Source organism: Limanda limanda, chromosome 8 (genome assembly GCF_963576545.1).
Source record: "Limanda limanda chromosome 8, fLimLim1.1, whole genome shotgun sequence".
In the NCBI taxonomy this organism is placed as follows: domain Eukaryota; kingdom Metazoa; phylum Chordata; class Actinopteri; order Pleuronectiformes; family Pleuronectidae; genus Limanda; species Limanda limanda.
The window spans coordinates 15029673-15055177 of NC_083643.1; the positions used below are offsets into that span (position 1 = coordinate 15029673).

At 44.1% G+C, this 25505-nt stretch overlaps 1 protein-coding gene across 1 annotated transcript; it reads right to left on the bottom strand.

Moving 5' to 3' along the window:
* Window positions 1–212: 212 nt before the first annotated feature.
* Window positions 213–25449, bottom strand: tmem266 (transmembrane protein 266). Its single transcript, XM_061077176.1, has 10 exons — window positions 25436–25449; window positions 19893–20081; window positions 7963–8117; window positions 5626–5699; window positions 4782–4838; window positions 4385–4523; window positions 3334–3449; window positions 2647–2839; window positions 892–1005; window positions 213–856 (listed from the first exon to the last, which is right to left on the bottom strand). The coding sequence occupies exons 1-10, from the start codon at window positions 25447–25449 to the stop codon at window positions 213–215; spliced, it is 1695 nt and encodes a 564-aa protein (XP_060933159.1).
* Between the last annotated feature and the right edge of the window lie 56 nt (window positions 25450–25505).

The window sequence follows — 25505 nt, forward strand, 5'->3', positions numbered from 1 at the left end:
GTGTCTATTCCTGATAAGTGGTTCCTGATAACAAGTCTGTCCATCTCTGTCCTGCACGGCGACTTGTGCTGCTCTGGCAAGTTCATCCTCCCGGCTCCAACAGTAGAAAGAGGATGAGGTTATGTGCCAGTGACTCCCGATAACATGGGAGTTCAGTAAAGCGTTCATTTTTGCGGTTTATCTGAAAAGTGATCCACGTGTCGGGCAGAGTTTCATGCCTCTGACAGGCGGCTGACTGGAGCCTCTACTGGCTCCATCATCCTGTACTTCTCCTCCAGGAAACCCTCATTGCCCTGCAGATGGATGAGTGGTTTGGAGTGGAGGCCGACTCGAATATCCTGGTTCCTCTTGTTGTAGATGTTGACCCTGTGCTCCAGCTCTGGGCTGGTCTTGGTGGAGCCTGCCGGGCTGGGCGGTTTCAGGTTCACAGGGTCCAGGCCCTTCTGTGTGAGACAGGAGTTCTCGGTCAGAGAGGAGAGCAGCTCCTGCACCACAGCACTGGGACTCCCTTGGGGCTGCCTGCCCAGGGCCAGGGGGCTGCTGTAGGGCGGGGGGTAGCACCGCTGGTCGCTGTAGTCCGTGGAGGTGGAGGCCTCCCGCACGGTGGAGCTGCAGTCTGTGGTGGAGCCCAGCGTGTGGCTGCTGATGCTGTGCTGGCGGTTGCTGAAGCTGAAGCTGTTACGAGACACCGTGGTGGTGGAGGCCTCGCTGACCGAGCTGCCGGTCCGCTGCAGACGGCTGGACAGCACCGCATCTGCACTCACCAGGGAGAGGGGGAGCTGGCTGGGGTTCCTGGGCAGGTGCACGTCTATGGCTGCTGTGGTGATGACTCGTGCAGGGTCGGGGATCCCCATATCTGCAAGAACAACACGAGATGTTTAAATGTTGTGCGGCCATATGGGCTGGAAGACGAGGCTGAGGCAGAATGTTGATGCTGCTCACCACTGCTTGGCTCACTGTAGTACTGACTGATGTAGTTGTTCATGTCATCATGACCATGGTGACCTGAAGAGGAGAAACATGGCCTGGTTAATTCATCTCAGACACAATGAAAGAAAAACCAGTAAGAACTTAGAGACCACTGCGTTGTGCATATGTGAAAGACAAACTGGGTAAACGCTGTAGCCAATTCTTTGTTTTCACCCAAAGGTCACATCTGAAAACGGCTTCATAGGTTAAATAGCTTTACAGTCCAATGACTGTTACATAGCATAGGTTGTTCAATATACTACAGAGAGGGCATTCAATGTCCCTAACAGAAAAAAGTAGCATTACAGTACAGATCATAAAAAATGCATAAAAAGGGTCAAACTTACACTCACAAAATAAATGTAAGTATAGAAACTGGATGAAAGCACAAATTTAAAAACAGATAATGTCAAATTAAAGTTCAGGATTAACTGATCAATTAAAGGCAAACAAATAGCAGTTTTTAACTTCTTGTTTCAGCAGGTAATGGTTGGGGCAGTTATGAGCTCCATTGGGAGCTGGTTCCAGCAGGGGGCAGCGTAGTAGCTAAATGTGGCTAAATGTCTTTTCACCCAGTTGAAATGAGCAGCTCCTGCAGATCTCTACACAGACAGAGTTATATTCATCTAACATGTCAGATATGTAATCAGGACCTTGACCATCCAGTGTCTTGTAGATAATAATTCAGATAAGTTGGGTTAAGGAAAAGACACTGCGTTAAGTCTCCAGACATTTTTTTGAATTTAATCTATACGATTTTTTAAATGGTGACTAATATACATACATTTCCTAAAGCCTGAGCAGATGTTTCCAAGTTGCTCATTTTGTCTGAGTAAGTTTTTCTTTAATAGAAAACAGAGAAGGTTGAATAACTAAATGTAGCTTGATAAATGACTTTACCAGCTAATCAGTCATTACATTTATCTAGTAGCTGTTGCTCTTCTAATATTACAAAACATGTTGTTTTATTATTATGTGAATGAGCAACACTCTGTGTTTTTGTGTTCTACAAATATAAAATCTGTGTTTCTCAAAGTGCTCTCACAGGACTGTTAGACGGATGATATTCATTTATGTTTTGACGTCATTGTCACACACTCATTCTATGATGGAGCCAGTCCTTGTTTGTCCTAGAGTGTGACAGCGAATTGTCTTCAGATGATCTGAACCACATGAGTTTACTGGAAGCTGGCCCAGTGTGAAGGCTGTCTGACTGGGAACACTGTTTCTCAGATGATTTATAACAGCTTCTCTGTTTTAAAGCCCTGACGGTACTTTGTTGCTCCAAGTCCGGTAAGTTATGACCTGTCATTGTGTGATAACTTAATTTTCCATCTAGCACATGAGCTGAGATGTGGACGGTAAGATGAATGTTTGTGATAAGAGGACACCAGCATTGAGGTGGTGTGTCCTCTCCACTCCACACTTACTCTTGTTAGATGTGTTGTTTTCTTATCATTTAACAGAACATGACGTGTTGCATTCAAGGCGTCATTCAAGCAATCCAAAGAATTTAAATCTGCAACCTCCCTGTCACGAGCCATCTTCTTGTGCATCAAACATTTAACCAGCCCTGGATTTGGTTTAAGGATACAAGCCCAGCCTGAATCCCCCTCAGGTAACACAGGTCTCTGAAAGCCTGTGATACAAAAGGAGTCTGGTGTTCCGGACGGTTACCTGCAGCCCCCCCGGGCTCTCTCGCTTTAGCTGGAGCGTGATGCTCCGAGTTCCCCGGGGCCAGTCCATCCACCTCCAGGAAAGTGCTGCTTTGTTTACCCCACATATGATGGATCTGCATGGCTGCTTCACGCTCGGCCACCAGGTCCAGGTCCTGCTGGGCCAGGTGGGCTCTCAGCTGCCTGATTTCAAACTGAAAGGAGAGACGGACACCAGGGAGAAAGGGAGAAGAGTTGATATTTTCCACCTTGACAGGCAATAGAAAATACACAGGACAGTTCTTACGGCTATTAAATACTAACTAAATAATGTGTAGTCAGGCTAATATGCCATCCACTTTCTCTGATTGTGTATGCCTCTGTTATCAGGACTGGATGTATTGCTTACATCATAGCTGACCTTTACATATACAGTAGAGTGTGCATATTCCAAACTGCAGTATAACTCTCAGAGATACAGTAGAATATCACTGGATGCACTTAAAGTTTCCCTAGATTATTACATTTTGAAGTAATCATTCAATTGCTTTGTGCTGGATATCTGATATCCACCAGGCTGCTGTAAAAGGTTTGATCTAATGATGTCGATAGACTTGACCAATATGGCAGAATCCTGTATTTATAGTGCTTTGCCTCCCCCTGCTGGTGTAATGCAGAAGATGAGATGTGAGACGGATGTGAGACGTACTGCCTGTTCCTGACAGATCTGAGTGAGACGGTCCAGCTGTTCCTCCCTCACCGCCTTGGCCTTCTCATACTGCTGGATCTCCATCTCCATCTCCACCTTCACCTGCAGCACATAGGCTGGAGCAACGGGATGATGAGCAGACGGAACACAGAACATCAATAAGGTCAGTTTTCATTCAAAAGAAACATTTCATCCTGTCCAGTCCAACTAAAAATTCTTGATTTATGTAGAGATGGATGAGTGGATCTTTGAGGTTATTATACACAGTTTTAGTCAAATACAATCCTCCATATTTACTGGCTCATAACAAGGTTAGAAGTGACGTCACTATGGTCCTGCAAACAACACCGTCTTTGTGAGGTTTCATTTATGTTGAGATTTTGTCTTAGTTAGCAGGACTAGACACAAACTACTGGAAAGATAACTATGAAACTAAGTGGAAGGATGCAGAATTGGACACCTACGGTTTGGTGCGAATCCAGGAATGTTTTATTTACCTTTGTGTGTTTTTCAACATTTTCCATTGATTTATCTTGATGAAAGAATCAGGCATGCTTATGGACTGATGTGCACTCTGAGGCGGATCAAAATAAAAATCTGGATCGAGTGATTTTAAATGTGGTTAATAAGGGACTGTTAGGCCTTGGTGAAGCTTTTTTGTTCTAATGTGTTTTATATCGTTAACATATTTTGTTTCCTCTCCACTATCATCCCTCTTGACATCTAGACTACTGTGTTATACTCAAAAACCAACAGGGGGAGCAATGTTGTTAAAAAAAAACATATTCAGCTCCTGCACCTGAGTGATAAAATAATGTCCATGTAGCAGCTATGGTACGAATAATAAAAACCACAGGTTCATTACAACACATGATGTCCCACCATCACTCCTGGGGGGGAAATAATTGGAAAAAACAAGCTAAAGACTGAATGAAACCAATCCTGCAGAGAGCACACTGCAGTATCTGGTTCTGTAACCTGACAGCAAAGGACAGGACACAGGGGACAACAGCCCCCCCCCCCTCCTCAGGCCCCTCCCTCCAAGCCTCACCATCAATGATCCTCTTGACCCTCCAGATGCGCAGCGTGATGATGAGACCAATAGCATCCCAGGGGCTGCTGGGGCCGTTGGCCACTGTGGAGGCCACCATGGGGGCCAGAGAGAGGACGATCACAGCTCCATCAAACACCTGAGAGAACACACACGCACACGCACACGCACACGCACACACACACACACACACACACACACACATACACACACACACACACACACACACACACACACACACACACACACACACACACACACACACAAACACAAACACACACACACCAGGTTACTATTGTGCCTGTGCTTCTTCCCATGTTGAGGTATGACATTGAGAGAATGACACTGCAGTGAGAGGGCCCCCGAGCACGGACTAATGGAACCCAGGGGAGCTTACCTCAACTTTGTTCTCTATGTAATCCCAGATCCCCAACACCACGATCCTGAACACCGTCTGAGACAGAGAGGAGGACAGAGAGCAGGTTACACACATGGGGCCCGCTGGAGGAAAACAAGGATGATTAAACTGAGAGAGGCTGGATGTTGTTGGGTAGTGAATAGTAGTAAAAGGTATTTGCTGCAGTTATGATTCCTTTTGTCCCTCCACTGGTGATCCATCAATGACACAATATTCATACACATTACAGACGACCCGATAGGTTTTCATCTAAACAAGGAGAGAACCCACGTTTTGGCTGATTCTGCTGACGCAGCAGAGGGCTGCAGAGGGCGGCTCTTCCTCCCTCTCTGTTCCTCCCCCTAACCCCCATCCTCATTTCAGTTATCAAGGTTGCAGAAACCAGCTCCCTGCTGATTCCACTGCCTCCATGTGGCACAGAGGACCTGCTCTTATTGATACGTAACACTACAGCTCCAAAAGAAGTTAGCAGTGGGGTGAGCAAGACAAATGTGGCCGGCTGTGAAGAAAATTGTAATCAATATCGCAAACCTGAGGCCCCGGAAATAATTTAAAACTAGTGGCACAGAACAGCTCCATCTGCATTCCAGTATTTTTGCAGCGGATCAATGGGAAAACCTGACAGGGACCAACGGTGGAGCGGTCCTGTGGAGTGAGTTCACCTTCACTGATCCGGATCTACTCATGAGGCAACGACAGAGGACATCTCAGTGCTGTAATGAGAGTCTCCCTCACTGGCCTCACATACTGCACGGCACGGCGTTAACGGAGAGGCCGCTGCATCAGCTGTAAGCGAGCCAGCGAGGACACGGCAGAGACTCACCTCGGTGAAGAAGACGGAGAGGATGGCCAGGCTGATCCAGTGGATGATGCTGGCGAACTGAGTTGCGTTGTTGACTGCAGGGGGACGAAAAGAGAAGGACGGGTTGTCTTTGTAAAAGAAAGCTGGTGTGATATGAAGTGGTGAATGATGGATGCTGCAGTAGCTGTTGCCTGCTGTGTAACAATGAAGAGGTGCAGTACACACACACAGGCACGAAGCACCGTGATAAATATGAATTCATCACATACTGTACATGCATGTATCTGCGTCTAATTGCGGACGGGCCTCAAACAGCACTCGGCTGTCAGCTGAGGAATTTCTCTTCACGCACCACCTCTCCCTCCCATCTGTCTATGTTTGCTTTGTTTACTGATCTGTCCATCAGTCCATTCATCTTCCTCCTGTCCTCCCTGCACTCATCCACCAGCCGGCTCCGTGCTGCCTCATTTCTTTGTCCGATAATCTCCCTCCACACATTTGTCTCACTTCCAGCCCCCCCCCCTCTCCACTCGCTCTCAGTCCGGCCGTCCCAGAGGAACAATGAAGACTCAAATGTGTTTGGATACAGTAGGAGCTACATTGGCTGCTGTGTGAGTGTGTGTGTGTGTGTGTGTGTGTGTGTGTGTGTGTGTGTGTGTGTGTGTTCTTCATTCATCTCCCTGACATCGAACAGGTCACGACCCCTGACTCTGTGTGATGGATGAGGATGCACGCACCGAGCCGGATGATGTAGATGCGGTGCGGACGCAGGGTGACACGGGTCACACCGGTGTTTCGACCACCGGACATTGTGTGTCCACTGTGGAATACTGATGAGAGGGTTATATTGCCTCCCGGCCCATGATGGATCAGTGACACTGAGTCATTATACAGTACCTGTATGACACCAGGTCAGCAGCGGATTTATACCTGCACATGATCACATGTTGCACATTGATTTGTCTCACTACCGTCACCAAGGAGGCTTCCTAGCAGGATTACACAAAGACTGCTCAACCTAAAACTTTGTGGAGGGGTGGGCCATGACCCAGGGAAGATTTTTTCTTTTTCACTTACTCTAACATTAAGTTTTTTGACATTTTCAGAAGAATAATTAGTGGATATTATTGACAAAAAAGTCAGGCATATTTATGGTAATGATATTTATGACTGTAAGTAATTTGGTGCAGATCCAAATAAGAATCGGAATTTAGTGATTTTAAATGTGGTCTTAGTGGAGTTATGTGCTGATGTTCTATTACAGTAAGAGAATTAGAGTGAAGTATGATCACTGTTCCAGCTGAGGGGTTGTAGGTACCACAACATCCACTTACTTGATGTTATATGAATATGAACATCTCCTTAAAGTATAGGAAGTAAAGAAATACAATAATGTCCTATTGGCCAATAGATTTTTTTTTATTCAGGAGTTAGAAATTATTTTATTAGCATCCCTCTAATGTGAGACCCTTGACCACAAGTTGTGATTCTGAAGTTGTTAAACGACCCTGGAAATTCTTTTTGTAGGACAAACTATGTGTCATGGAAGCATTTTCTAAATTACCTCAAACTGAATTATCTCAAATTATGTGAGGACTGATATCGCTTCACAAAAGCTAATATTGGCCGACAACCTGACCTGGCTAATGTATTGGTCTGGCTCGGGTATATTGTAGAATATCTATTGCCTCTGCAGAGGAGGTTGTGTTTTTGCATGTGTTTGTTTGTTGGTTTGTCTGTGAGCAGGTTTATGCAAAGACTACCCAACGGATTTCCACCAAGCCAACGACATGGGAAGTAACAATATCATTTTAGTGTAGATCAAGTTGTTTTTCTTTAACATTTTCACTGATTTCCAAGATAATAATTCATGGATCTTGATGAAAATTAAAATCCTAATGAATTTACATGTGGTTTCATTAGGAGATAGGAAAATTCCTGCTGTATAATAAACCCAAGAGCATGTAAATGGTGCCTGTCTTTGATTAAAGTAACATCTTCCACTATAAGTTTCTTTAGCCCCCTAAAAAACATCCTTTATTGCGGTGTGAGAAAAGGTTAGTCTGTCATTTACTCTTGTTTTATTGCTGTAACCTCTGTGAGGGCATGATTTTAATGCAGCTCCACTCTTATGCTGATTAAGGTCTTGGGAACCTGCTCCTTTGTGTGAGGTCTCTGAGTCTATACATTGACCCAGCGCCTCTTTATAGCAATTAGTAAACAATTGTGCTGAGCTGTGTTCTTTTCCCCTCATCCTGTCCAAGAATAGTATTCAGACTTTAAAGAATGAGTGGAAGAGACCACAACCACATCATCTTGGTAATCTCCGTGGACATCAGACGTGTTGCTGACACTCACACTGCAGCAGCTTGGCGTCTATGAGCACCTCCAGCGTCAGGAGCAGCACCACCAGGACCACGCAGGCCACCAGGAAGCAGTTGAAGCCCGCCGACAGCAGACAGACGTGCCACAGCGCCGACCTCCTCCCACAGCAAGGCTTCAGCCAGTTCGACCTGGGTGTCGGGAGGAGAGGGGTGGGAGAGACAGAGAGAGAGAGAGAAAGAGAGACAGGGTTAGGGGGGTTGTTGGTAGGATGATAAATGGTGGATCTTGTTGTGGTGTTACTTTAATATGTAATGCTGGTACAGAGAGCAGATCTGACAGGAAGCCTGCAAGGGCAAATCAATAAAACACAAGAAACGTCAGGATACACAAGTCGTGAGGGGCGTTCAACCTTGACTCTGCCGGGTTTCCAGTCAGGGTTATGTCTGAAAAACACTATATGGACATTAAGGGTAAAAAAACATGGTGTAAATGATACCATTTCGAGTCGAATATGAAAGTCGGGGCTCACGGCCACTGGGATGACACCACAGGAGCAGTATGGAGGCTGGATGTATTTTTCCTGTTGTTCTTTTACATTTGAAGAAATGGTCGACATTAACTTTAATTGTATTGGATTTGGCTGCAATGCTGTTTGCCCCTGAAACTCCAAAAGTGTTTTGTGGAATTAAGCACTTCACCCACCCCTCCATCAGCATAGGGGTGAGTAGACAATGATGGATTTTTCATTTTTGGGGGAACAATCCCTTTACTATGAAGTTTTAGTCCCCTCTTGGCAGCTATAACAGCTTCCCCTCTTCTAGGAAGGCTCGTGTATCTGTGGGAATTTTCGCCCATTCATCCAGAAGAGCATTCGTGAGGTCAGAGGGTGATGTTGGACGAGAGGGCCTGGCTCGCAATCTCCGTTCTGGTTCATCTCAAAGGTGTTTGATGGGGTTGAAGTCAGGGCTCTGTGCAAAGCAGTTAAACTCACCCAGCTGTAACTTTATGGATCTTGCTTTGTGCACTGGGGCAGAATCATGCTGGAACAGAAAAGGGCCTTTCCTTAACTCCTCCCTCAAGGTTGGAAGCAGAATTGTCAAAAATGTCTTGATAAGCTGAAGCGTTAAGATTTCCCTTCACTGGAACAAACGGGCCTCCTCCAAGCAAGGGCAACGGGACTGAATCAAACACCTGAATTCGATGAGTAAGAGGTTTTATCCATGTACTTTCAGCAGAGGGCACCATTCTGCATGCAACTCACCCAAAGACAGCGCTGAGATTAATTTACACCTCATTTAAAAAGCAAAGCAGAAATACACTTTCTGCTGCAGCACCAGGTAGGAGGTAATTCCACGCATGAATTCTCGGGTGTCATTTCTTATTTCATCTCCCTGTACAAGCATTGATTTTTGCCTTTTCTTTCCAACAGTCCTCTGAACATTGGATCATCAGGCCGTGTAATCCACTGACTCCAAGAGCCGTCACTTTGTTTGTTGTCTATTTTTGGTAACAGATTAGATGGCATCTGCTGTTATCCACATTCAGGCATTAAATCATTTCTTTGTGAATCGTCACAAGATTCATATATTTACCATTAGAATACATGTGTAACATTAATGCCAGAAAAAGCATAACATCCATACAGGACACTTTCTTTATAACACATGTATATAACCTTTAAGCCAGTAGAGGTTATGACAGAGAGATTAGAGTCTCCCGTGCTTAATTCTCCTCCCTGCTGCTTCGCTGGGTGACAGGATGGGTCTCTGGGTGGAAGTGGCTCGCTGACTGACTGACTGGCTTCATCTGATTTTTCCATGACAGGCTGCTCTCATACCTGCGTGCCTGGTAGAGAGCATCAGAGTGAAGGGATGAGGGAGGAATTTGGACCGTTCTTATTATCTGTGCTGTCATTTCCACTGGTATAAGCAACTAATTCTTATACATATTTTCACTTAGTCAGGAGAGTGCCGGTGTAGTGTTGTGCTTGCCGCCTGTCCAGGTAACACATGGGCCCTGAGATGTGAGTGTCACACCTGCCTGGAATCCATCCTCACTCCCTGCTGCAAATTCCGTTAATCAGACACTGTGACTGTCACAGAGTCCTGGGGATATATGGTCAATAAATAATGACAAACATCCAGGAGGAAAACGCACACACACACACACACACAAACACACACACAGGGCTTTCCCTTCCTGTCACAGGTTTGCGTTTCTTACACACTCACACTCTCTCTCAACTCTAGAAACATAGACGCAAAGAAGGTAGGAGTAGATGTGTGTGTGTGTGTGTGTGTGTGTGTGTGTGTGTCAGTGTGTGTGTGTGTGTGTCTGTGTGTATGTGTATGTGTTCTCCTTTATAGGAGGCAACACTGAGAAAGACAGTATGTTCCCTCGGAAATAGCAGCTATCCGTTGTCACCTGTCGCCCACAGGAGGGAAGCTATGGGCAATATCTGTCAGACGACAAGAGAGGACACAATTTACTCCCTACTCTCCTCCTGCTTCAACTCACAGTGAAGGTGGCGAACGCTGAGAGAGGATGGGGGGTGCAGAGCGGTTCAAAGGCACTGGGACTCATCCAAAAGTGAAGCGGAGCTGGAGCCAGAGAGGAAGGATGGCGAGTTGGAGGAGGAAGAATGAGAAAGAGAGAAGAGAGGAGGATGCTGAGTGAGTTTAACGATGATTCTGGGTTATTTTAACTTTGGTTTTTCCCATCGAGTTAGTGATAGCACTGCTCTCTGAAAGAGAAATGCTCCATCAATCAAATGAGGCGAGTGACACAAGCGATCAGAAGATCATACATGATTAAGACACTTAATTGTTAATTAGAGACCGGCAGGCCAGTGCCAAGGCCCAACGGTTGCCTTATGAAACCATATTTAAATTCATTAGATCTGGATTTGTATTTGGTTCTGAAAATGCACACATTGATTAATGTAAGTGTCCAATCATGCATGATTTTTCTCATCCAGATTCATAAATTAATCTCTAGGAAATCAAGGATAAGAGTTGAACCCCCCCCCCCCCCGTCTCACAAGGTTAAGAAAATGAATAAAAAAACTGGATTCTTCTCCTGATATGGATCCGCACCAAAATGTAGTGGATTCCTTTTCTGGTCATGTCTCACCCTTCCAAAACATTAAATGGAAATCTGCTGAGTAGTTTTTGTGCAATCCTGTTAACTACCAAACAAACACAGATAAACTTAACCTCCCTGGCAGACGCAATTAAGGCTGCAACCAGTTATTATTATCTCAATTACTGGATCAGCTGTTAAGGCTGTAAATGGTCAGAAAAAGGGTGAAAAACAACTTGTCAGACAAAATGTGATGAGATGTCTTGTTTTGTGTGAGCAGCTGTCCACACCCCGAAAGCTGCTCAGTTAGTTATCACAGAAAAGCAGCAAATTCTTACAAGCAAGGAGCCGGAAATAAAAGTGTGTAGTACTTTCGTTGGAAAGAAAATCTAAATAGTGCCTGAAACTAATAATTTCCCTTGAGAAAGGAAAGGTGAAATTCTATTGTAAAAAATCTACTACTGACTTGCCACTGTGTCCTGCTCTGCTTTAGTTTAATTCTGGTTTCGCCTCAAAAACACTAAAAAACCTGGCTGGTTTATAACTTATCTAATGGCCTATTGTTTCTTGGCCAGTTGGACTGCACTGAAGTGACAGGCCTGTGTTTTCAGAACTACTACCAACAGCAATCATTGCCAAGCTATAAAAAAAAACCACTATACTGATCCTATGAGGTAAAGGAGAGAGAGGTGATCTTGCTGAGCGGTGTCATTTTTGCAGAAGTCGCTGAACCTCTCTCAGCTACACTTCCTCTCCATCCTTCACCAAGGTCAGCAGTGGTTGGAGCTCTGCCACGCTGTGTACACGCTCTCCCAGAGGCCGACTGGTGCACTCGGCCCTCTGCTGCAGCCCCCTGTTCCAGCCAATGCCAGCAGATTAGGAGCTCAACACCTGGGGTGGCAAAGAGGCGGTGGAGGGTAATGGTATCATTAGCAGCCACCAGAGAGACTCTCCCCCGTGCAGCACCGGTCTGACCCCAAGGAGCAAAGTCAAAACCCTGTTTGCCGGTGGAGGAGGTGGAGGAGGAAGAGGAGGAGAGCCAAGAAAAAGAAACAATTACCTGAGGATACACCTCACACATTACTACAAAGATGGAATAGAGACACCTCACTTAGCTCCGGGATTGAAGAGCATGATTTAACTCCTGCTGTGTGGAATCATAATACATTCAGACCTTTCCCATAAGCTGGGCAGAAGAAAGTATTAATTTAATAAACCTGTAAAGAGAAACCCTGTCTGGAAGCGGAGTGAATGGCAGTGATGGATCACTCCAAGCTAAGAAACTTAATTTTAGGGAAATGACTTTAAACCTTGAACGCTGAGGACCTGAAGTATTTATGAGGAAGTCGGGCGGCTTCAGCGCTGGAGCCAAGGATGAAAATCACCTCTCTCTCTCTCCCAGGGTCACAGCTGGTAAGGATCGAACGAGGCAGTGGCTCAAGCGTTGGTAATGGAAGAAATGTGCATGCAAAGAAATCCTCTTACACACACACACACACACAGTTTCACTTGGTGTGGACATGGTTCATAAAGACATCAAGCGGCCGGCGGCTGCAGTGAGGGAAGATCGAAGTGACCCTGACAGTTCAGAGAGAGAGGGGGGGGGGGGGGGATTAGATCATGAGACTGATCGATGGTAGTCTGAGAGGGAAGTGATGGCATCTTGCACATGACTCCACCTGCCTGGAGGAGGTGGGGGGGGCGATATCACGAGGAGCATCTCTTTCATTATAGTGTCTCCTGTAATTGAAACAGGATAAAATACAATGTAAACACATCAGGTGCAAGTTAAATGGAAATTAAATCAGAGAGCCGGGGTGCTTTGTGTTTGTGTGTTTGTGAGTTAAGAAAATGGAGAGAGAGAGCCACGGAGAGCGGAAAAGGGGCGTATTCATTCACAATTAATGAATCTGAAAGACTATCAAGTCGTCTGAGCTATTGATCGTCACACACACACACACACACACACACACACACACACACACACACACACACACACACACACACACACACACACACACACACACACACACACACACACACACACACACACACAGAACAAATACAAACTCTATCTCCTATCTCATCTCCTTGAAACTGCTTGTAGAGGAAAGTCTAAAATAATGTGTGTGAACGACTTGCGTTGCCAGTCCTCTAAATAATTGATTGGAACTCTTGATAAATGTCTTGATTACACATTCACATCAGTAACACTGCTCGACCCCAAAGAAAACTCGGCACGTAATAGGCCACAGATCTGTGGCATCACGATTACACTTGCTTCCAAAACCATAAATCATGAGAAAACACATGAAGGCAGCGATTCCGTTCTCTACATGATCAGACCAGTGTTGCTCAAAGCAAAGCATTCCAGCTTCTCCAATGTGAGCATGTGATGCTCTGCTTACATCTGCTCTCTGTCTTATGTGATTAGGTTTCTGGATTCTGGACCGTTGGTTAGGGCAAACAAGCAGTTGGATGATATCAGCAGGAATCTTCCATTTCACTTTATTTTGATCATTTTATGACTTTTTGCAGACAGGGAAGGAATTGGTTCATTGATCTAGAAAATAACAAATTGGAAATTGAAAGGACCAACATACAGAGACACTCTCACATTTACACCAATTAACATAATCACATCACCATCTGCATGTGTTGGAATGGAATTTCCCATGGAGAAACCCACACAGACAAGGGGAGAACATGCAAGCTCCACACTGAAAGACCCCCGGCCCAATCAGGATTCAGATCGTAACCTTTCTGTGGGTCGAGCATAAACATGCTGCTTTAACAGAAATCAGTGTTTTCATTTCCATAACTTTAAATAGCTTGGGAAAGCTTATATATATCTATGCAACCTAATGGACTATGTTCGTTTCCAGTATCAGAAAGCTCATGGATCTCTTTGACTATTTAGTGACGTGTACCACATTACATGTTCCATTTGTTCTTTGATAGTATAAGGGGCAGTGTCAGATACTAATACAAAGATAATGATAGCACTTGACTCAGTTTTTCTGTTTCCTCTCACTTTCTCTCTCTGCACTGAGAACAACGTGGCCCTGTTCTCCCTCCAGTGTAAAACTTCATCCGATTCACAACAATCTGCTTAGCTCAGCAGGTTCGAGTCGGGGAAAATGGACCACGACTGTGTGCCTGCAGGCGACTGAGCTGCAAAGGTGGGAGGACTTCAACCCATTCAGGCTGTTCAATGACACAAACACTTCCCAACTTACTTTATAAACTCAAATAGGCATTTTTTCTACTTGATAGCGTTAAGATTATTGAGAAAGCACACGTTCGGCATCCTCCTCTGAAAATAACAAATAACACAATAATAACTGGTTAAATCCGCCGCTCCATAACCACTGCAGGGTCATCTGTTATCGTACGCAGACAAAAAGAAAAGAAACCCAGAGAGAGGGACACCAGCAAAGCAATAAATATGCTGAATAAAGTGAAGCTATCGTGGATAATAAATGAAGCATTGTAGAGCCGAGACGTCTCATTGTCATTAATCTTCTACGGCCTCACACCCGGGGAATTAACAGTTTTGTGGTAAATTAACAAATCAAATGAAGTGAAATCGATGAGAGTAAAATTAAGTATTGGCCTTGTAGCTGCACCCCCTCTGGCTGGATATCATTTGAATGAAAATGCATGCAGCTTTCCAGTATAACCGCACTGTTCCACTTGTCTCCAAACGCGATCACCTGTCATCCCTTCACTCCGAGCATCGTTCGCCACTTTACAACCAACAGAGGAGATTCAGATGCAGGTCTTCGCCAGGGAATTGGGCCACAGATACTAAGCAAATGGAGATGGATGGGGCTCCATGTGCAAAGCAGCAGACAAGCCGTCCCTGATAAATGGGTTTTCACCAGGACACTTGATCTCTCTCGCTCTCAGCCTAAAAAGCAATCTCGCACTTTGCATGTCTGTGAATATTAACAAACCCTCAAACCCGGCACCCAAATGTCATCTATTGTGTCGCATGGTGCCAAGCAAGAGAGCCAATTTGATGGAGAGGACTGCTCCTCTCTGTGCGTTTGAAATAGAGTCAGACGAAGGGGTGGGGGGGAGAGAAATCCTGCTCCCTTTTTCACACATCCATCAACACGGACCAGGTGTAGTACGGCTCCGCTTCTAAATCCCCATGAAATATCGCTGCTGCCAAGATTCGTACTCGAGTCTGGCAAGGTCCTTCACATATATATTCTGCAGTCTAGTTTTTTTCTAATTATTCCGTCTTCCTTCAACCTTGAGCATTTCTACCCGGGTTTGATTATGTGCAGGCCGACATGCTGCTGTATTAATGCACCGGAGGGAACGAGAAGTGGCTGGAGAACTTTATTTCACTGTGGGAGGCCTGAGTGCAGTACGGAGTGATGAAATCAATCTACCCTGACCTGCGCTTATTAAATATGATCCAAATATGAGCAAACAAGGGATCAGCTGCGGCTGTCACCATGCAATACGTCGCAGGGTTAATCCAACACATGACATTCATCAAATGAAGCCATCTCCCTGGGATCTGTAGCCATCAGCTCTCTGAATGGAAGCATGGAAGAGGGTTGTCAGCTCCGTATCTCCGTCCATCCTAGCTCATGATTCGCTCCGCCTCCACTCTCCTCCAGTCAAAGCGGCAGGTTGACCCATATGAACCAACCATCTGCCATCTCTGCAGTGCCTCACACCTCTTCAGTCTGGCCCCTGGAGATCAGCGGCATATGCTGCTAGTGCTGCTGTGGACAGCAGGCTGATCTGGGGATGATAACCTATGACAAGTGCAGGATGTGCAGCCTGAGGTCTACAGACCGACGCCAAGAGTTCTACCAAAACCTATCAATGCAATGCAATCTCAATACAACAGCTAGTTGCTGCACTATTGTTGAAACCCGTAACACATACTTGATTCAATCTGTGACTAACTAAGGATAGGACGTGAGCTAAGAAGGAAAACATTCAAATCTGGACAAATGGGTGGATCAAGGCTTTTTTTAAATCACTTCTTTTTAACATTGTGAGATCTTTTCATCAATGGATGGATCTTGATGAAAAATATCAGGAACATGAAAAATATAAGTGATAACTATGAGTGTGTGAAATGTGGTTCAGCTTGACTGAATTTAACAGGACCTTTGGGTCTCGATGGAGGAACAGTTTGTGCTCCACTGCCATTCTGGTTTAGCATTGGATAGTGACAATCACATATATATCTAAGAATAATGGAGGCAAATGAAACAATCATTTTTACTAAACAATAGATAAAAGGGAAATCTGACCTGGTTCAACACAAACATGTAATGGTTTCTCTACCTCTCAACAGATTGGACATTGGTTGTGCAGTTTTTGCTAAATCCTGCTAGCAGTCAAACAATCAAACAAAGAAACACTAATGAAAACACAAACACATCCCTATTAAATACCTGTTTATTCCCTATTAAAGTGTGGGTTGCTACAGGATTGTTGAATAGTAAAGGAAAGTGTAAAGTGACTTGACTTGTCACCTGCTCTCTTTCATTATATTTCCCTTCTGTCTCCACTGACACGATCAAATAAAGACATTAAATATTATATATATATATACAAAATTATTGTACTCTGAGATGAAGAAGCTGGATTTTAAACAGAACACACAGACACAAATGAGACAACAATTGTGAATAAATGTGGATTTGCATTGACACCGCCCTCATCTTGGACTTTCCAGCAACTTCTGGGAAAGATGGTGGAATCTATTAATACTTCCACCCAGCTCACCACTGCACAGGATCTGCATGTACTGCGTGTGCCCCTTGTAGTCCGCAAGAACATCCACCTCCTACATGATCGCCCACGTCTCCTCTTAAAGAGCCACGAGAAGCTGCCGTGCAAGACATGTGCTTCCCCCGGTGCGCATTCCACTGTTCTGCTTTTACCAAACCAAACCAGAGCCTCATCATCACATATTTAGGATCGGTTTAAAAGCAATGAGCCATTTAGTTTTTCATCTCTGACCTTTGAAATAAAGTGATTCCAATGACATGAATGTTTTTCCAAACCACATTTTTGTTATTAAATTGATATCTGATTGCACCTGCTCATGGAACTACTACCGCAGGACGTTATCGCATCTAGACAAGAACGTGACTCAGATATGTTGGCGTCTCTGGAATGCAAGTCATAGTAGTTTGTGAAAACACGACGTCCTGCTAATCGCCCAAATCCAAGCACAGAGCCACTGCAACACCGGCAGGGAGGCGATGAAAGTGGGTTTACATTCTTCTGCACATTTACAAAAGTGCTAAAATTAGCCTCCAGTGTGTGGAGGAGTTTCTGTGAAGGCACATTCCAAAAACAAGGAGAAAAATGCTTTACAGAGCGAACACAGACCAGTCGGTTCACTGATCTGTCATTAGGGGCTGCGATGGTCTTGATTACTCTAATTATTTATTATTATACTTTAACACATCCCACCTTTGTGTCATTCCTCCGATGTGACACACATGAGTCACAAAGGACCTGTGACGACGTACAACAGATTTTTGCATAAGGCGACGAACGTGTGGGTATGAAACTGTGACGACAGGTGTGTCTTATGATGTCTGTGACAGGAAAATCAGGAATTCTAATCTGAAAAGCTCTGGAAATACTGTGACACTCAAATAGACAGAGAGATCATTGTTTTCTTTACTCTGCTAAATATTTCTAAACTTTCTCGACTCTTTCTTAAAGATGTAATTTCTCTGATCAGAACCAGTGACCCTCACTTGTCTTGATAAATCTGCCAGAGAGACATTTTGACAATGCCGGACTTTTCCTCTGCATGATGCCAAATCCCAGGGGACCAGGGTGTCATATGGGGCCATGTGAGAATGCCCCCTGTGGTGATAGTGTTGCCACATCCTGCCCTCTGCTGTGACATTGCTACTTCTGTCCTTTTTGTGATTAGGAGACAGTGACAAAATTGCGAAGTAGGATGAGAGAGTGGGTGTTCGGGACAGGACCCATCTGTCCCTGCACTCTGTCCCACAGAGAGACGTCGGCCGGACCGGGCCACACAAGGTGAAGTCCAGCCGGATGTGGTCAGCTGACACACTGGGGCTCGGATGGCAAAATGCCGGATGCTCTAATTAACCTTATGCTGTTTGTTGACTCTTTCTCTGCGTGGACGCCAGCATCTCAGCGAGCCAAAGGGTTGTGAGTCACGCTTCCTGAGAGGAGAGCCATGGACTCTGGCTACAGGGGAGCTCTGGGAGGGGGGGTGTCCTGTCCTGGGAGTGTTGGGACCGCAGCAGGCCAATGTGGGGCGATGAGAACAACAACACAAACCCAGGACAAGCGGCTCTCATGGTCAGAAACACAAGACGCAAGGCGCTGGCATTTCAGGAAAGCTACGGCACTAACAACACTCTTTGTTTTCCACCAGAAGTCGACACCGTGAACAGAAGCCTGTCTGCCCGTGAGAAATCGCTGTGTCATTGAACTGAAATAAGACATTGTCCATTTAAAAACGGTGACACTAATAAATTCATCGGCAAATATCCCCCGACTCCAGGACTCTAATATAAAACGAAGAGTGATTCAATACGTCAAGCGTAATTACCATGTGCAATAACGGGCAATGCAGAGAGTGACGGCCGAGCTATTCTCTGCCAGGGTAGATTATAGATTGTACTAATTGCAATTCTGCCTTAATTATGGATGAAGCGCTTTCAAGCAACAAGCAGCGACAATGTCTCAGAGAGCGTATCTCCAGTATCTTCGCAGCTGTGTTGGCCAACATTAGTCAATACGTAATTACACCTTCGGCTCCTTAGTATACAATTTAATCATAGAAAGATTTCATTGATAATCGCAAAAAGTAATTTGTTCGCAGCTTCCTCAAAATACAAATGGTTTTTGTATTACTATATCAAGTTTACACACATGGGTCAAAAATGACCCATGTATGCAAGTGTGAATTTGATAGGAACCTTTGATTTGTAAATGTTTGTAGTTAGGAACATGTTTACTGTGGACAACTTTTCATATGCCACACTTGTCAGAACTACTTGTCAGAACTAAACGGGCTGCTTTTGCACATCTGATTCATGTAAGTCTTATTTGACAATTGTTTAACCTAAGAAAATATTTGATATCTTGTGAAAAGATAACTGCACATAACATTTGAACATTACTTCCCTCTACTGGTGGGAAAGATAAATATGTCCAATATTATTAGCTAGCTGTTAACATCTCTTTTAGCTAGCTAATGTTAGCTTATGTAAGCTAGGTCAATTCTAGCTAACGATAGCTTGGTCAACATGATTTAGTTCTGACAAGTAGTTCTGACAAGTGTGGCATGTGAAAAGTTGTCCACAGTAAACATGTTCCTCACTACAAACATTTACAAATCAAAGGATCCTATCAAATTCACACTTGCATACATGGGTCATTTTTGACCCATGTGTGTAAACGTGATGAGGTAATACAAAAACTATTTTAGTTAAAAAATGAAGACAGAGAAAATGAAAATAATGATTTGTGGTAATCAAAAACAAGATATTTTAATGAATACTTTGAAATATTAAATGATTAAATGAATGGATTTTAAAAGATATAGCAAAGAAGCACAGCCATGCATGAAATAACATGTGAAATGAATACAGGTCATTTTTGACCCATGGAAGGATAGTGATACAAAAATGTTTTTTATTAAAAAAGTAGAAAAGGACAAATGAAAATAAGAATTTGTGATGATCAAAAACAACGGGTCATTTTTGACCCATGTTGTGCCTTAGAAGGGGTGTGCATAGCTTGTGTATCAAAGGGTTAACAAAATCAGGATCATGAATTATGTTTTTTGGTGCCTGTGGTCAAACTGTCAAGCACCAGCGGAGAGCAAATGGACGTACCCGTCTCTGTTGTCCTCTTCATCTGGGTTCGAGATGAGCTGTGATCCAGCGAGGGATATGTCCAGGGCGGCCAGAGGCAAGTCCCTGTAGCCGAAGCTGACCAGTTGGACGGGGGCAATGCACTGGTTGTCCTCCTCCACCTGCTGGGAGATCACCTCCAGCTCTGAGATTCCAGCCCGTGGAGGAACCCTGTGACACACACATGGAGCAACATTACAGTCACAGAGTGGAAGTGGAAGATGTCAAAATGAGCTGTTAATTGGAATTAGTTAATGAATTTATGCTGAAAATGCTTCAGGTAGCAAAGTGTGAAAAGACCAACTGGGAATTCCTTGTTTCCATTGTTTACATGACAAGTTGATCTACATTTCTCAAGAGCAGAGTGTGTTGCACAGTTTGTCTCAAACCACTATAGAATGTACACGCCCCACAAATTAAAAGTTTATCGATTAAAATATTACAGATACTGATTTGAACTACAAACCATTTGTACAGCTTAGGCCAATTGCTTTCATTCATCGGACTGAAACTGCTCTCTTGTTTTTCTTAAATTTAGGAGACACTAGCCCAGTTACCAATAGTGACCGATACCCCATATCGCATCCTTCCACCAAGTTTCGTGCAAATCTGTCCTGCTCTTTTTGTGTAAACTTACTTACAAACAAACATAACCTCCTTGGCGGAAGTCAGAATCTATTAGTCTCAATCGATTTCACTCAAACACTTGATATGTCAGAGTCAGACATCGCTCCTCTCCTGGATTGGATTGTTGTTAAAGCAGAGCACATTAACTCACTGTATCAGAGGAGCCATTAAATTAAGTTGTAAAGTGAATAAATAAAATAGGATAATTAAGATTCTGTGAGGCTTTATCTTTGTTTCTATCCGACTGAATACTAAAGCGAAACAGTATTTATATTCGTTGAACAAATAATGATCATCTCATGATAATTATTTTTGACCCCTTATTTATTTTTCTTCTGTATTTCCGCTGAGGACGGCGATGTTTGGCAGAACCAGACACAGAGTCTTTAATCTGCCAATGAGGTCCTCAAATTTAAATACGCAGGGGGGTGTGTGTGTGCGTGTGATCTTTTCGAGCTCCGCAGCCAATAGTGGACAAGGAGAAGTCACCCTGGAACAGGAGGCTCACGCAGCTTGGCAGCCGTCCCAGTGCACCCAGCGTGGAGTCATCAATAACCCCGATGCTTAACGGTGGAGGAAGGCATTGATTACAAGATACCAGGGAACAAAAGCTACTGGGTTGGTAAATTCTACAACCTCTGAGTGCTGGAGGTGAAGCTGTGGGAGGAAACGGTTAGTTCGGAGATCCCTGAGCAGACCCACCTTCCTGGTGAGTGTGAAGTGGGCGATCATGGGAGGAAAGTAGCTCTTTGTTTTCCCTGTCTTGCTTCTTGACTAATGGCTGTTTAAAAGACTGACGTGGAAGGTATTTGTTTTTCTAACAGAAAATCACGAATCTGTATTATCTGAACCCGAGAAATATCCAACGCAAACTCCTCTCAGTCCTGCTCCCTCCATGTGTTGTTCAGCTTGAGGGTCAAACGCTCATATATCAACATGCTCACCACAAACACACAGCTGCACACACCAGTGCTATCTGTGGACTTGGCACCTCAGACCAAACCGCAACAAGGACGCTAATCGGTCATGACAGACACAAACTGTTTAGTGCATCAAACTCACGTTTCCAGACAATCACAGAGCAGGCCAGGAGACATTATGTGCAGAGGCCGGTGGAGTGGCTGGTTGCCATCCCGGGGAGCGGAGGCTTCACATCTGAACACTGCACCCTTCAGCGATTCAGGCAAGGACAGCCAGAGGCATGCTACAGGCTGGGATCCTTTCAGGGGCGCACGCCGTAATAGCAAATGCCACGAGGAAGCAAAAAGGTTAAAGCGGAGCGTGCATTGCCGGGGGGGTAATCTCACACTAATACTGAGGAAGGGCTAAGGGTGACCACGAAGCCCAAAAGGGCACCAACAGTGTCTTTTTAGTTTGAATGGTATTGTTCCTACAGTGCAGCCATGTGTTAAGAATGTAATCCCCCAACTTCTCAAGGCTGTTCATCTACTCAGGACTCATGTTACAGTAATTACACTGTTGTTACATTTTATACTATATAAAAAGGACAAGTTTACCTCTGACAAGGAAGTTATGTTTTCATCTGTGTTTGTTTTGTTTGTTTGTTTCTTAGCTGGATTAGAGGGTGGATCCAGGATTCTTTAACATTATGAGATATGGTATTTTTCAACGTTTTCTTTGATTTCACAGGAAATAATCTGGATCTAGTTTATTTAAACGTGGTTTCATACGGAGACAGTTTGGTCCTTGCCGGAGGTTTATGCTATATACTGTGCCACTCTGGTTGGATATGTAAAGGTCAAAGATACAATATGTATGAATTCGTAGAATGTGTAACTATACAATTATAATCTGTGTTTTATGCATATAATAAATGCCAGGAATGGGCTTCTCCACGGGGACTGCATCCATAGTTACTCCCCCCTGCATTTCCACATCACATCCCCATAAATCACCACGCAGTGATCAATAGATAGATAAAAATATGATAGGCTGCTGAGATCGTGCCTTGGTGATGTGACCCTCCACCGAGACAATCCACTTCAGCAACACATTTATGGGAAACACATAAAAGACCGAATGTTTTCACTTATATATTTTCTATATGAACGTCCCTCTTGGCAGGACTCAGTGGTTCCATAGATCCGGATGTTAAATGAATCTCACTTGAAATCTATTCCCATCCCCAGTTTCCTGCCGCCTTCTGTGAGAAAGGAACTCAAATACCACTCAAGTCAAATACTGCTGAACTCGACAGAAAGTATAAAAACTCATTTATATCTTTCTACTGTGAATACTTAAACCTGCGCACATGAAGGAGGTTAAAGTGCTGACATAGGAGACAACAGAATTGAATTTGTTTACTTCCAGGGCAGAAGCTGAAGTTTTTGTCAGGAGTGAGTCGTCTACTTATAGTGTTGAAACATGTAGAGTCAACTTTCAATGGATAAATAGCTCTTAATAATAAGTTTGTTCAAATTAAACATTGACAACAGCTCTTGATTAACATCATGTTATGTAATTCTGACAGGAAACTGAGCAAATTGATATGGTAAAGCTTTCTATCAAAGTGAAACAGTATTTGACTGATGTCTGTCGCCTCATATTTTAAATCGCCTATTCAGAGTGATAAATGATCTGCTTCAGTCACTTCATTGGAGTTTAAAGTGCTGCCTCTGCATGAACTTGTGGTTTTCAGAGGGCATGGGTATCATTGTCATTCAGAGAGCTCACTGCCACAGTATTTCTGTCCAGCTGTCTGCAGCCCATCGGCTCCGACTGAGCCTCTAAGTTTGTATATGAGAACACTTGGCTACTCTGTGGTGCAATTCACTGTTCTGATATCATCAGGGAAGAGGTATCATCTGCCAAATCGCTTAAATGGGCACTGGCAAGATTTTCCAGGAGCAGCTCGGCCACAAGCTCCTGATATGATGGCACATTTGTAAGATCAGACCTTTTTGACAAATGTTGACAAACTCAATGCATCAGTGAAGAGAGAAACCAGCTTTGAATCCATAGAATATCCATATATCGCCCAAATTAGCAAGACTATAATTACATTAAGACATTAAGATTTATTCCGAAGACATCCCAACAGCAGCTGAGTGATCTACAAATCAAGCTGCCAGCGTCTATTGGTGACCAACTCGGACAATGAGTGGTTCTGTCAATTAGCAATTCCCTACTCAACCCGATGTCTATTCATTTCCCCTAGAGATGTAAATCTTAACAGTAATTAAAAGAACAGAAAACCACAAAGGCAATCTTGTCTTTAGAAAGTGACTTATGCCATAAATAATTACTAATAGTGCATTCACTTGGCACTATACTTCCAGCTTCAACCACTTGATGCACTATTGAGTGTTTTTGCATTTTCTTAAATGTTGAGGAAAACAATTGAATATTACCAGATTCATTCTTTAACAGACCTTTACTGATAGATTGTAATATTCTAAAGATTAATACATATTTGGAAAAGAACATAAATTTATTGGAATCAGGGATTCATTCTTGAAAGTCAAACTGACAAAGTAATACTTCAAACACCATGACACAACATCTTAATATAAGTATAAACTGTGTAACGGAAATATAGTGAATGGCATTTTATGCCTCTTAGTAGACTAGAAAATCTGCAATCACCTTAAACATATTGTGCAAAAATAAAACTGAGAAAGACAATTCTCAATTCAAAGAAAAATCAGACTGATGACATAATCGTAGATACTAATTCCTTTTGCAGTGGATTTCCAATCAGCGGATTTCTCTGCAGTCATCGTGCCGAGGAATTAGAAGCAACGTGGCACCGGATCATGTGACTCGGAGGTTAGTTACATGTTAGCTGACCTGTTTCAAAGCCAGTGGGCTCCTCCGGGTGTGTGGTGTTTGCTCTTTGTGCACTGAATGAGAAAAAAATAAATAATGTACAAACGGCTCCACACATGAGCGAATAATAAGAGCTGGGCTTCATCAGGATGGCTGTGTTATCTCTCTGTTTCATTTTCCTCATTGCACACACGACTGTTTAAATGTGGAGTCCATGCAGAAATAAAAGATTTAACGTTTTGTTACATTGAACTATGTGAAAAAGCTGATTGAATTTAGTTGGGTCTATTTTTCCACGTTGCCTCTCCCTGTTTAAAGGGGGAGACAGAGAGAGAGAGAGAGAGAACCGTGGGAGGGAGGTTACAGCTGCATCAAGTCTGGGAGAGCAGGGGTGAAAGTAACTCCAAAGACCTTTCCCTGCATGAGAGTTTCCCCATCTGTCACTTCACAGAGTCTCAGCAGCGTTCAGCAGCATTAAATCAGGCCTTTGTACTAAAAACCACACATTCTCTCTGGTGATAGACATTTTAGACCCAGTGCAACCATCGGCTGCTCCAAGGCCCGGCCGGTGATCTGTGGTGCTGGGAAGCAGCAGCACCCTGTGCCTTTAACCAGTAGATGCAGCTGACTGAACCCATTTTGCCTTCACCCCTCTCACTCCCCCTCCACTCTACTCCACCTCCTCCCACTCCATTCGGTTGCCCTGCTCCCTCCCTCTTCCTTTTCTCGTAGCCCCAACCCTGGCTGTCATCAGAATGCAGGTCCTGTCTGGAGGACCTCACACAGAGTAATTATTAATAAGAGAAGATGACAAGTGAACATCCCTCCTGAATGCTAAGAGATGCCGACGGGGACTAGAGATGGCCGCTTTCTCACTCTCAGAGATGCGGGACCAGGCCGGGCCGAGCTCTGCTTTTCCCCCCACTGAGCCCTGTTCAAAGTCATCCACAGGAGGGGCAGGAGAATATGGAGGTCGCCTTCTGATCGTCATATCCTGTGCCACGGCGAGGTGTCCTTTGCGTAAGACGCTCATAAATAGATATTTCCGATTTCACACTCTCCTGAACGCGGTTTCTAACAGGACTCCTGCGGGTGGGTGGTGTACTTACTGGGAATTGCTCATGTTGAGGTCTGGTTGCAGCAAATAGACGTCCACAATAAGTGACCTCAAGTGTGAAA

Excerpts from the sequence above, each read along its gene's own strand:
- tmem266 (XM_061077176.1), bottom strand. Across the intron at positions 8,118-19,892 it reads GAAGAGGACAACAGAGACGG|GTCGAACTGGCTGAAGCCTT; the intron begins GTACGTCCATTT and ends CCCGACACCCAG. Across the intron at positions 4,524-4,781 it reads ACATAGAGAACAAAGTTGAG|GTGTTTGATGGAGCTGTGAT; the intron begins GTAAGCTCCCCT and ends GTGTTCTCTCAG.